The sequence below is a fragment of the Lepeophtheirus salmonis genome, chromosome 12, assembly GCF_016086655.4.
Source record: "Lepeophtheirus salmonis chromosome 12, UVic_Lsal_1.4, whole genome shotgun sequence".
Lineage (NCBI taxonomy): Eukaryota > Metazoa > Arthropoda > Copepoda > Siphonostomatoida > Caligidae > Lepeophtheirus > Lepeophtheirus salmonis.
Window position 1 is genome coordinate 546,702 of NC_052142.2, and position 13,718 is coordinate 560,419.

Genomic DNA, 13,718 nt, shown 5'->3' on the forward strand with positions numbered 1-13,718 from the left:
GTTTTCCAATATTACATAGTCAATAAATATTACTTCTTTATCACTTAAGGCTTAGCTGTGGTTGATAGGCTCCGAGAAATGGTGTTCAGAAAACTCATAAAAGGCAAAAACAAGTGCTTAAATGGTCACAACAACGGGGGTAGTTGCATTGGGGGTAGCATTATAATTACCAATTGTGTATACATGTTGTTATATAAGCATAAATAGCGGAGAAAAAAATCTTTTTTTTGATGCTCTTGATAAGGAGTAATATTGCCGGACATTACTACATAATTAGCTTTTGCTCTAAATCTTTACGATGTCATGTTAGAAAACTACAATAAGTCAAGAATGGTTGCCTGAATTGTCTTATCAGTTAAATTTGACTGCATGGATTAACTTTTCTTTTTTTAGATAAATATGAAAGTGGGATTCTAAAAGCTGTTCTTACTAAGATTGGAAGAAGATATGGATTGAAATCTAACATTATTTTATGATTTACTTTATTAATAATAATTATTAAAATCTCATCGGTAGAAATATATCTATCCTGTGCACAATTGTATATGCAACTTGCACATAAGGAAAAAAGGTGATGATCTTGTTGATTAAACTCCACGTCTGGCTTGTATTTTGCAACCTCAAGTTATGACATATTGAACTGAATTCCGATGTTAGAAGAAGAAGATATTATTTGGATCAATCTATTATTTCAATATTCTGTATTTATAATTTATTGTTATTATTAGTTATATGATTCTAATTGTTTAATTTTGTATATTTAACTTAAATGTATGATGGTTTATTTTTTAGTATGTAGATTATATTTCTTTGTAAACTTGGAACTTCAAATATATTTCGAAATACTCTACTTTGTCGTTTTATTAGTTATTTTTCTGAGAATATGGTTCACAATAAATTACTATTTCATGGAGTGTGACGTTTCGAAATCTACTGTAACGGATAAAAATCGTCTAAGTCAATTATATGTATTATATCTTTATTAAACATTTTGCTAATAAATACTTTCTTTACACTCTCAAAAATCCTAATAAAGCAGGCAACTGATAAATACTGATGTGATTATCAGTGATAATCACATCAGTATTTTAAACAATGATACCATGTGGCTTTCTCCCCCCTGTCTCCTCGCACGCGTTTTTCTCTACAATATTATCAACTATAGACATGGGATATTCCAAGGACTACTAGAAGAAAAGGACTAGAGACAGAAAAAAAAATTAGCAGACAGCTGCAGTCCCATCTTCATGTTTTATTCTTGTAAAGTTATATTTTACGGATGGAATTGTTTATGTTTTTTGGACCTTGGAAACTCGTATATTGTTGTTCTTAGCCTAAAATGTTCGAGAATATTACACGTACGAAGACGGAAAAGCTTAATCCATTCCTCTATCTTAATTTCATCTTGAAATGAGGATGGGATTCTTCTTCAGAGTCCTCATAAAAAGGAGGGATGCAATAAGTCAAATTTAACTCTCAAATCCCAGGTATGAATCACAATTCATTTCATGGGTAGAGGATCCCATTCAAAAAGGAGGACTCTCTTATCTTCATACGGCGGGATTATAGGATTGTATCAAATATATCACTCATTCAGTCACTTATTTTCTAGAGACATCGACCGGATTCAGGATCCATATCTAAGTTTTCATACGACTTGATTAACATCCAAAGTGTATTCACACAAGAAGTATCGAGTTATTTTTGAGCAATATCTACAATAATGCCGTCGGAATTATACAATTGTAAAATTCAATTAGACAAACGAAATTTTTATAAGGGTTAAAATCATTATTAATATTCCTAATGAAATAAATCGTCATATTAATCCCCACAATTCAATTTTGGAATCCTTTTTACTCTTTATTTTTCATTTAAATAGAAGTTATTTATATATTTTTTTGAAAATTGTCATTTACTTCAGGGACTTTACTTTAATTTACTTTGCCATGCACTTGAAAATTTAATCTAAATATAAAACGATCAAAGTTAAGATCTTCGCCACATTCAACGTCAAGAATTTTCAGGGTGTATAGGATTTCTGCTATTAGTTTTAAAATATTATAGTTAGTTAAAATATTCTTTTGGACTTTTTCTTGAAGATATAATTATCCTGATTTATATATTTCAATACTAAAATAAAAGATGAACGATTTAAAAGTACATTTTTGTTGTTCATGAACGATTTTTTGGAAGATCAGACCTATTTTTTTAATGTCTGAAAATATTGAACAACGAAATGTACACAATAAGAAAAGTATTCACTCTAGTGGGGATTTTTTTAGACTTTGATGCACAGTAACTACTACGTCATTCTGGAACAAAACAATAGAGCATAAGCGTTGTTTACTTATATTCGTTCGTAAACTCGGTTCGACAGAGTAGCGCAGCATCGTGGAAAAATAATATAACTCCCGGAATAAAAATTATGATTTTTTTTTAGTTAAAACATTTCTTGCTACACTTCATATAAAACATATAATCAGTAGTAGCACATGTAAAAATAACTAACTTTTGGTGCCCTCGCAATAGTTCACCATATTAAATATTTTACTATAATCCGTGCTGAACGTCTTCTAGGGATAGTGCATTATTCAGTCATTCCCTGATATTAATTAAAAACTGGAGAAGATGGAGACAGAATGTCCTTGAAAAGGTTGAATATTGTTTAAAAGCTATGACCATTCAATAATAAATTTAGGACATTCGAAAAACAAATGAGGCGGTTTTTTATCACTTAAACCACACCCACGACATAGTTCATGGTGCATGAGGCGATAATGTCGTCGTAGGAGAGATTGCCCTGTGATAAAATGAACCATGGGTGCTTCTACCTCCGAAGTCTAAATCTTGACAGTACCGCACGGCTTTCACGCCAATAGCCAAGATTCGACCAAAGCGTCTGTCATTTGTCTATGTAATGGGCGAAAACTTCTTTCTAAGAGGTAACCGAGGAATTCCTACGATTCGGGTAGAGGGTTGATTAATTTAATGATGGTTCCTCGGGAACCAATATCTTTACCCTTGTATTTCTCCATAAATTTTTTGAACGTAGAGGATTAGCAATGGATAAGGTTATATTACATGCAATAAGCATCGTTGTGAGATCAAAGTTAAAGTCTGACTTGATGTATTCATCGTCAAATTGATTTTATAGATGAATATCCATACTCTTGTTATGAGTTAAGGATAATGAGTGGCGTGTAATTCTAGACAGGGGACTAAAGGCACATTTATATCGACAAATCCGACAAACTATCTGTTTCTCATCCGGTAAGTATTTTCCAAATTCCTGGGCCTCCATTTTCATAAATCCAGACAGAAGGCGACGTCATTTTGGGGATTTTATTCAGTTCTCTATCAACTATCACCATCTGATATTATATTAATATTGAATAATAAAGGCGGGAATGATAACGTTCATGATTGATAGAAGAAGATGTATATTATTTAATCAATGATGCCATAAGTAATTCTTCTTTTCTTCTCGCACGCTTTTCTATTCTTACCAAAATTATCACCCTTAATTATAGGATATGAAAAGGGGCCCTTGATACTCTGGGAAGTGTTGGTAATGATCCACTTTTTGTACCAGTTGTTTACTTTTACCACTGGGGTGTATTATAATATATTAGAAAGGGTTTTTATACATAGGACAGTGATAGAAATAGGTTTTGATCCCTTTTAGGGACCAGCTGTCCACCTGCACAACCTGTTGGCCGAGGTATATTTTGCAAAATAGAATTAAGTCTCTCGTGAAAATTTCTTATGATACAATAGTTTGATTATGTGAAAAATATATCTATTTTAATGAAAATATACCAGAATATCAAATTGTGTCATAATCAAATCCTTAACGATCAAATTGTTTAGCATTGAATTGTTTAAGATCAAATTACCCAGAATCATTTCACCTGACGGTGTAAATGAAGTTAAAATTAACTTGACCCCTCTATTGGAAATTTAATTAATTGTATGGGCATTATGCACTTCTTAAGATCATCAGGATGTGTAGTGTCTTGACGAGGGAGAGGAGAAGGAAACTCTTTGTAAGGAGGAGACATAAACTGTTTATAACGATGAATCCAGGATGACCGAGAGAAATGAGGTGAAGGAATGGCGTGGAGGAATAAGGCAATACTTATTTAAAGGAACATGTGTATTCTTTATAATACAAAACCCTACTCTAATAAATACATAAAATACAAGACTATTTATACTAGGTAAAACACTGTACTTTAATACAAATATATATATAAAAGAAATTAAGAGAAGAGAAGAACAAGGAGGAAGGAAATACGAATACATTACAGGATGTCACTGCACTCCAAGGTTTTCTTCCAGCAAGGCTTATAATTCCATCAGAATAACTGTTATCACATACTTCTAAAGATCACACTAATACAGAGTTACCAGCTAAGTGTGAGAGATGATACCCGAACCACTGAAGGACCGATCATACAGGAGACTACCACTAGTCGCACACGCTGCCATGTCCTGAGCAATACTCAACCTGAATTTTTTGTACTATTAATTATTTCCCACTCCTATTATGTTAAGGTCTCATTTCATTTAGTTTATGTTTTTACAAAAAAAAACAATGTTGAGTTATATACTCTAAAATTGTTCGATATATTACTTATACTTATTTTTATGTGTTGATGAGATTCCGTGTTTCTTTACTATATGATTTCAGATATATATTCGTAAATAATGAGATCACTCGTGTCTGAGTGTTAAGAGTAAGATAAAGCATCGATGAAAACACCCTGATCATGACTCTTGATCAATGCTTGGGTATGTAAGTGGAGGAGGTACGGACTGAAAACAAAAGGAAAGTTTTTTTAACTCCAACACAAGACGAAAGATGACCAATCAGATCCGTTGACCACTAAGGAGTAACAAAGAAAAACTCCTTCGATTTATGTTATTGATCCAAAACTTGATTAATAGTCCATTAGGTAGATGAATAAAATACTATATATCCTGGGATATTCTATACAAGAATACTAAAGTTGCATTTTAAATTAGCATCTGAAGTTTTGTAAAACAAAAATAGTACAACACATTTTTCTTAAATAAATTTATTCATACTTATACATATTTTTTACAGGAATATTTATCCATCTTCCAATTCAATTCAATTTCTTTCAGTAATCGCCTACTCTACAGGAATGAGTTACTACAGTCACTTCAAATGTTTATATTTTTCTCTTGGACCCCCTCTTGATCAAATAAACTATAAAAATGAGTCTTTAACTAATGAGGACAAGTTATTCCTCTTATTGATGAAGTTACGCCAAAACGAAGATTATATTATGATTGGTATGATGTTTAAAATGCACTGTATATCAGTCGGAAAAATCTTTAGAACATGGTTGAACTTTATGTATTATCAATTTAATGAATTTGATCTGTTCTTGTCGAATGCCATCATAGACCTCTACATGCCAGAGGACTTTTAGTCGAAATTCCCAAATACAAGAATGATCTTGGATGCCCTTGAGGTAAAAATCAACAAACCAAGTAATGTTGCAGATCAAAGAGCAACATATAAATCCTACAAGAACAGTAATACGGTAAAAGTAAGAATTAGTCAGAGAGGTATGGTCACCAACATATCACCTGTGTATGATGGCTCCTGTAGTGATCGCCAAATAATCGAAATATCAGACATTATAATGTTGCAATATTGAGAAAAAAGTATCCCAGGTTGTTTTTATGTAACATATTTAAAACCATTAGAGTAAATGGAGATACAAGTTTTAAATTTAGTTGCGTTCTTCGATCGCTAAGATCAATCTTCAATAATTAAAGACGGAATGACGGAAGTTTTTTAAAAATTAGGATATGTATAAAACTCAAAATCAATGTAGTTTTATAAGGGTTTTCTAACGTAAACATTCAAAATGTTATTAAACTATTTTTTTAATGCGATGAATTTGTCCTTCAAAAATAAAGTATTGACTTCATTATGTATTTGTACAAGATAATTATGTAGTAAACTTCATTTAAAGAATTAATTAATATAAAATAGTATTATTCGATTCATCTTTGGATATAAATGTGACTAATTTATAAATTCGGTAGAGTTGAGGGTATTTTCTCAATGAGTAAAATGGAATTTATTATAATGGTTGTATTTAGAGCCAAGATCACAAAATATTATTCCTAACTATAAATTAAGGAAAAATTTATTTTTACATGTGTTTATTTTTAATGAAATTGTTTACATTAATTTTTTATTTTAGGGACTGAGAGTTTAAATATAATTCCTAGAATATTTTTCAAATAGTTTATTGGGGATGAATTTATATTATTAGGGCATCCTGGCTACAAATCAGCAGCCATTTTAAAATTTACAACTCCAAATCATAGAAAAATATACATATTCTGTCTTCCGAACCGAATCAGCCATAATTATTATTTTATGGGAATTATCTGTACATAATTAGTAGTAAATTACATTATTTGGATCCTTTTAAGCTCATTAATAAGAATATAGAAAATGGTTAGAGTCCGACTGATGTTTCGAATGGGTTTTATTTCGGCTCCAAATATAAGAATCCTGTTCATTTCAATGATTGAATTAAATTATTTATGAAATATTAATGGTGGAATATTTTTTATTATTTGCATACAACTTATTCTAATTCCAAATCCATTCAACTCCAAACAACCTTACGAACTCCAGGGTCAATTAAGTGTAATTATTTAAAATTTGATTAATTTGATCCTTCTAAACAAATAAATTGAGGATATGAGTAATTGATAGTCTGTATGAAGTTTCTATCCCTTTCTGTCCGGAAACTAACATAAGTACATTAGCATCGTTATTAATTAATTAAAATATTATTGAAAGATCAATGGAGGATATAATATTTCATATTATTTATATGAAACTTACAACATAATCATATACAAACTTGATTTGAAGAGGCCACTTTTTTTAAGAGTAAATTCATCATTTTAAATAACTAGTTTGATAATGTACTTCAAGTTTACTTTAGAAAATATAAAAAATCAATCCATAATTTTTTCCTCAAAAACAATATTTTAGGATTTTAAATATTATCCCATAATGAAAGTGTTTGTTGAATGTTGATAATTATAGACAAACTATGAACGAATTTTTAGTAAAACACTACCTAAAAATGGCTATAACTAATGTATTAAAAGTATATATGTTAATGTATATATTTACACAAATTACAAAAAGAATCTTTTTAAAAGTTCACAAACTCAAAGACACTAAAAATAAAGAATTTATTAATTTAAAAATGTCTCAGTACATAATTATATACTATATTTAAAAAAAAAAAATTATATCAAAGGCAGTTAATTAATTTATAAGAAACTAGATAGTTTAATGATAGATGACATCCTAAACTTTATTATATAAAATCAAATAATTAAAATTAACCTTATTAAATCATAAATTTACACCAAATTAAAATGAACAAACTTTAATTTGCCTAAAAAACAAGTCTTTGTTTGAATGAGATTACTCATATCTGTAACTCAAAAACAAATAAAATATAAAACATTTATCAGACTGATTTTTTTCATTGTAAAATATCCTAAACTACAGAATCAAATATATATATATATATATATAATTTGAAAATTATGATTATGCAAAACAATCCATAAAATTAATTATTACATAAAAAAATAAGAAATTCATATTTTTTTTTGCCTTCAATTATTTTTAAGGTTTTAACCTTTTTTAACTTTCTTTTAACTGTATATTACGACCCTGTAATTATGCTTATATTGAGTAGTCAAACAACAATTTCTTATGAAATATATTTGTCAAATTATGATTTAAAGACTTATCACCATAAAACTATATAAAACTATAACATGTTTTTGGAGGGTAATCCCTCATTGCAGTTCGAAAAAATAGGAGTTTCTTAATTATCGAAAAAATAAAGAGTTTCTTAATTATTTCAAATTATTTTTAGATAACCTAAGCAATAAACCACACATGAATCATTACTCGGTACTTAGTAAGTTTTAAAAAAAAATTAGTTAATATGCCAAATCAAAGATTGTTATTTTTTTTTCCGTGTAAATTTATCATGAACTTGCTCATACGAAACATTAATTTACATATATTACGTACAAAAAATAGAATCCTTATAACCCGTAAATATTCAAATAATACATTGATTAAATTAACAATGTAGTCTAAAATTTTTATAATCAATTAAACTAAAGTCTCGTTTCTAATAAAATCAGAAGCTATATTCTCCAACAAAGATTCCCCAAGTAAAAAGTCTTCTTTTGTTTTTATAACGTGATTAACTTTTGTTAAATTGTCTGGACTACTACTATGATTAGAACTAGAAGATAATAAGGTAGAGCCACTAGGCCACGAATCTAAGAAGCTTTTGTCCCAAAGAAAGGGAGAGAGAATACCAGTATCTGACGGTCGCCACACATTGGAAGAATATTTAGAATACCCTAAAGGTGAACATTTTTTACTAGATGAAATGCCATCCCATGGCAAAAACACCCCATCAGGCGACTCTGGAGTGATAACAGCCTGTGTACGATTTTCAGAATGACCATTCTTCATAGTCTTAACTGTACTTTGCAGTATGACCCACTGTATGGTTTGTTTCTCTTTTTCAGACATTGAATCATCTGGACAAACTAATAACCTAGGAAGCACGGACGAGCTGGCATTCTTTTGCAATTCTGTGAACTTACTAAAAAGAGATGAGAGAAATTTAAAAAATGATAAAAAATATTTACCTAGTGAGGTCAGGATTACAATTGTTGCCACCGTCTGCAACAGCACTAGCAAAAGCTTTATCACTATCCGGAGTTTGAGCAAATTTATGGTTCAAATCATCTACAGTCCATCTTTCAGGGTTAAAATAAGTTGACAAAGAAGATATATCTCCAACATTTGTATCGTATACGAAAGTCTATTGCGAAAAGTTATAATGAAAAATGAACAAATAATTTAAATTCTCAAATAGTACTTCAAAAGTTACAGATCCCCTATGCAGATAACTAAGAATTTGAGACTTCCTCCTTGTCCATGGAATTTGAATAGCGTCTTCTTGAACAGGAATTAAATCGCCAGGGTGAACCAACATTATGGCAACAACTGAAAAATAACTGACTGATAAATAAAAAGAACTTTAATATACGTTACAAACATATTAACACGTTGAAACGATATTTGTTATTCAAATATATTTATAGTGATACGACAATTACTTAAAAATCTAAAAAAGTAATAATTTTTTTCCCAATTAATATATTCTTTAATTTTAAAGTTTTTGAATTCAATTTTTGTAGATTTTTATGCACATCGAATACAATCGAATGTATTTTGGGCATGTTAAAAAAAAGAAACCGTAATTTAAATTGATAACCCTGACAATTTGAATACTGTTTTGGAGAAGAACAGCTTGGTTGTCATACCGTTTCATTAGAAAAGCTACAATCAGCTGAGACGTGGGAGGATAAGAAAAAGGAAATAAACAAGGACATTGGTAAAAATTATTCCGATTTCGATCCTCAATTCCACCATTGACTCACAATTATAACTCTGCCACAAATGTTCAAGGGTACTGTCCGTATTTTATGAGCGCACACGAATGTTCAATCAGGTTTTGAATATAATTGAATGGAGTAGAAATGGAAGTTCACTACTGAGGAGTTAAATAATAATGGCAACCGCTGAGGAAAGAAAAAAATCTTGATATTACTAAAAAATAAACCAGATTTTCATCACTATATATATAGATAGAACAAATATGGCAATGGAAGATGACACTCTTTTTGCAATTGCAACCTGAACAGTGTTCTTCATTTTCTTAAGCTGTTAACATTATTCTTGAAGGGGCAACATATAAGAATAAAGTAATCACTTATGGTGAAAGATACAGAGTTAGTCTGAGGATTAGTTGCAGAGTTGTCAGTGTAAGTCCTTATTGGACTCGGAGTAAAATTGAGGATCGACATCTTTGTATTTTATGTCTATATCATTTATAGATACAGAGTAGGATTTGTGCTTATTTCCTTCATATCAAAGCTGATTATAGTAAACAAAAGTCTTCTTTTCAGAATTTAGATGTTTATTTTTCAAAGATATTGAACAACTGAGATATGTGGTGAGTCAATTAGAAATTACACTTGAGTAAAAATCAAGTTATTGAGAAATTTGCACTTAATAAATATTAACTGCCAAATAGATTATAGGCGTAGGTGTTCCATTATGGGATTTATGTTCAAATTGGATGGATGGGATGAGATACTCAAGAGTATTAGCTATAATTTAGAGCCTTCCCTTAATTTATGTGACCCTAATTGGCCCTGCTATGATCTTTTGTAATTGGTCATATTCATAGCCTAAAATATTTCTTAATATTTACTAAACCGGAGTTGTCATAAAAATAAAGTAAGTTGATTCGATCTAGCTTTACTCCCAGAGGAACAATATTATTATTATTTCTAGAAAACCTAATGATGAGCATGGTGTTTTTATTGTTTGAAGGTTACATTCTCATTTGGACTTCAAAGGTGTTGGTTTTTCAAGTCATTGGAGTAAATAGATACCAAGAATATGTTCAATCATGCCAGGATTTTGGTAACTAAAAAATATTGTTAAAAAATACATTTATAAAGTATTGGAATATAGCATGTCCACAAATAGGAACTATGGGAAGACGGAGTGATGTGTGCCATATATCTTACAATAATTCGGAAACTCTTGCCTCCTTGTTTAGGGAATCCATCATTAAAAAATTCTTTAGACGATTGAACATTAAAAATTAATATTTCCATAAAAAATCATTTGGTTTGTGTACAAATGGAAAGAAAAACTACAACACACGAGTCAGTTATGCTTAATACAATAAGGATGAAGTTCAATTCTTGACAATGTACTTTTCTGAGGTTAAGTCCATTAAGCTCACAAAAGAAAATGCTCACTTCTTATGTTTATCGAATCACTTGGAACAATATATACGTAAGGAAATCTGAATTCTCAATAATCATAAACAATATTCCATATAAATTTTCTTCTTTGATTAAACAAAGATCGATGACTCAAAAGTAATATATATTTATTTGAACTTATAGTAAAGAACGTATAACATCAAAGGGATGATTAAGAAGAAGTTTTACCCAATAATATCCCAATAATCGTCATTTGCTTCTGGAAATTACTAAAATAAAGGAACTTAAAGGTAAAAGGTCTGTAAGTCCCTTCAATTTTCTTCCTCTCTTCAACTTCCGTTTTATTACTTTAATCCGTCGTTAATGTTGATAGTTCTGTGTAATTAATATCACCCCGGGGTGCAAAAAAAAACCTTCTGTCAAAAATAAAAATCTAATATAATGAATTATCCAGCTTAGAAAACGTCAAGGAAATCATAAACGCAAAAACATCGTCTCATCTGCTTCAATAAGCACTTACTACATGCTTAGAATTAAGAAATTGTGGGGATTTAAGCCTCTCTCAAGATTCAAAGATTTTGTAAATAAGTGGACTGTATAACTTCCTCTATAATAAAACACAAAATAAGGTTAACACATGTGTATATGGTTTGAGTTTTATATCTCGAATGGATAATATGAAAAAACCTTCAAGCTTTTGGATGGAAACAACAGGGGAATCTATCATCAATTATACTTTTTATTTCTATAATTAATGTTTCTATTTCTCAAATTGTCAGTCGATTTCATTGCACTGCAATTCTGAATTGTGTATTAAATATGCTTACCATTCTTTCCGTAACCCTGTTTGTCCAGGGTCCCTCTGCTTAGGAGAATTCCCAATCTATTGGGGAATCCCTATGAAAGGTTTCTGCTTGAATCTGATCAAACTTGACTTTAGGAAAGAGTTCCTTTAAATAGTTGTTTGCTTTTTGAAAATTTGTTGTTTTTTCTGAAGAAAACTTGGATGGTCTACCACAATTTCCAACAAATCGTCAAAATACCTAAAGGAAATCTAATGTTGAGCATGACCTTGCAAATTGTATGTCTATAGCTCTAGTGTGGAAACATTTAAGGAGTGCAAGCCAAATCTTTTGAGGTTCTTTATGCATTTGACAATCACTTTTGCATATAAAGGTCCCAAGTAGTCTACTCCAACATTAGACAATGGAATTGGATTAATAATTCTCATAATTGGAAGTAGTGACATTTTTTGTGATTCAAACTTTATGTAACTCCATCTAGGTATTTTGCATGATTTCACTATTGCTTTGACATATGACAAATTTTCTATGACCCAATACTTTTGTCTTAACTAATAAAAGTTTGTTTTTGATTGAAATACAGTGTCGATTGAGGAAGATTTAATATTTTTCTTTCTGCAGCCAGACTTTTAGTTAATATTTTAGGGCTTTTCAATTTATTTCAAGTCTTATAACTTCTTGATCTTTATCCCATATAACAGGCAAGTGTTTTAGACATAAACTTTTTGGTAAGTTATTTTTATTGTTAATCGCGCCTTTTTTTAAGTATTCTGATTTCAGATTTTAAGTACTTTTCTTGAGCCCTTTTTATAAGAATAAGTTCCGCCCACTGAATTTCTTCATTAGTCATTATTGATCTAAATGATTTGAGCTTTTTATCTCATACTCTTTGACTTATTCTTTTGATTTGGATTAATATCCTTAAAATTTCGTACCCCTTACTTTGCTTTAATACTAATTGATCTATAAACTCAAGGCCGTCTTGTTCCTCTTTATGAGATTCTGCATTTATTTTAAATATACTTATTTTTATATCTTGTATTCATTGTACATTTTCTGAAGTTATTTGATTGAAATAGATATCTATATCATTTTTTTATTGTAATCTATAGTTTTTATCTATTACCGAAGGATTGGAAGCATGTTATTTTGCCACAATTCTCTTTGTTTAAGAAGAAACATGGGACCGAACAATCACATATTCTCTTTTATTTTTAATTTCTATAATTTGATAACTCTGATTGGTATATCTGCAGGATTAAGATACCTGGACAAAATCAGATAGATGAATCTTGATCATTGTCAAGTATTGACTATTCGTCGTTCTTCCCAGATTTTTTAGTTTCCCTTACCTCTCTGAACTCTCTGAAGATTGAGAAGGGAGTCTGTAAATTATACTACATGTTTACTTGTGGCAATTCAAGATAAAATAAGGACGACCCAAAAATTAACCATATAAAGGACCAACCAACACTACAGTCATGACCCGCTGTCGAGTGTCAGTAGTTTCGCCCAATGTAAGAAATGTATTCTTCCCCTCAAGTTTTTTTAAAATCTTGGTCAACAATACTTTACTTTGAGACTCCATTGACTTGGTGGTGGAGAAATAAGAGCGAATTACTTTTCCAGTGTAAATTTTCGTCAACTTAACGAAATTTGGATGATTAAGGATATGGATTGGAATATTGCAGGAGACAAACATTTGAGTTATATCTTCTGTAAAATTGGAATGTTCATAATTGGAATTAATTATATGACTTGTATACAGTTCCAAATTCCTTTCGTGAATTTGGGTTTTATTGTGTTGTTCTACTTTGAACATCTTCTATACTATAGTTCCATAATTAAAAAGATGACATGCCAAAAATCTAGAATCCTCGTCGTAACACCATATATTTTTACATAAATTATAAGCGATCAAATTATATTTATCAATTAATTTACCTTTTAAAAGCAATTGTATAAATATTAAATAATTTTTGAAATACAATA

The 13,718-nt window shown here is 30.0% G+C and overlaps 1 protein-coding gene across 1 annotated transcript; it reads right to left on the minus strand.

The window, feature by feature from the left end:
• Positions 1-7,791: 7,791 nt before the first annotated feature.
• On the minus strand, positions 7,792-9,157 carry LOC121127006 (uncharacterized). Its single transcript, XM_040722371.2, has 3 exons — positions 8,997-9,157; positions 8,764-8,939; positions 7,792-8,717 (listed from the first exon to the last, which is right to left on the minus strand). The coding sequence occupies exons 1-3, from the start codon at positions 9,111-9,113 to the stop codon at positions 8,213-8,215; spliced, it is 798 nt and encodes a 265-aa protein (XP_040578305.1). The 5' UTR covers positions 9,114-9,157; the 3' UTR covers positions 7,792-8,212.
• Between the last annotated feature and the right edge of the window lie 4,561 nt (positions 9,158-13,718).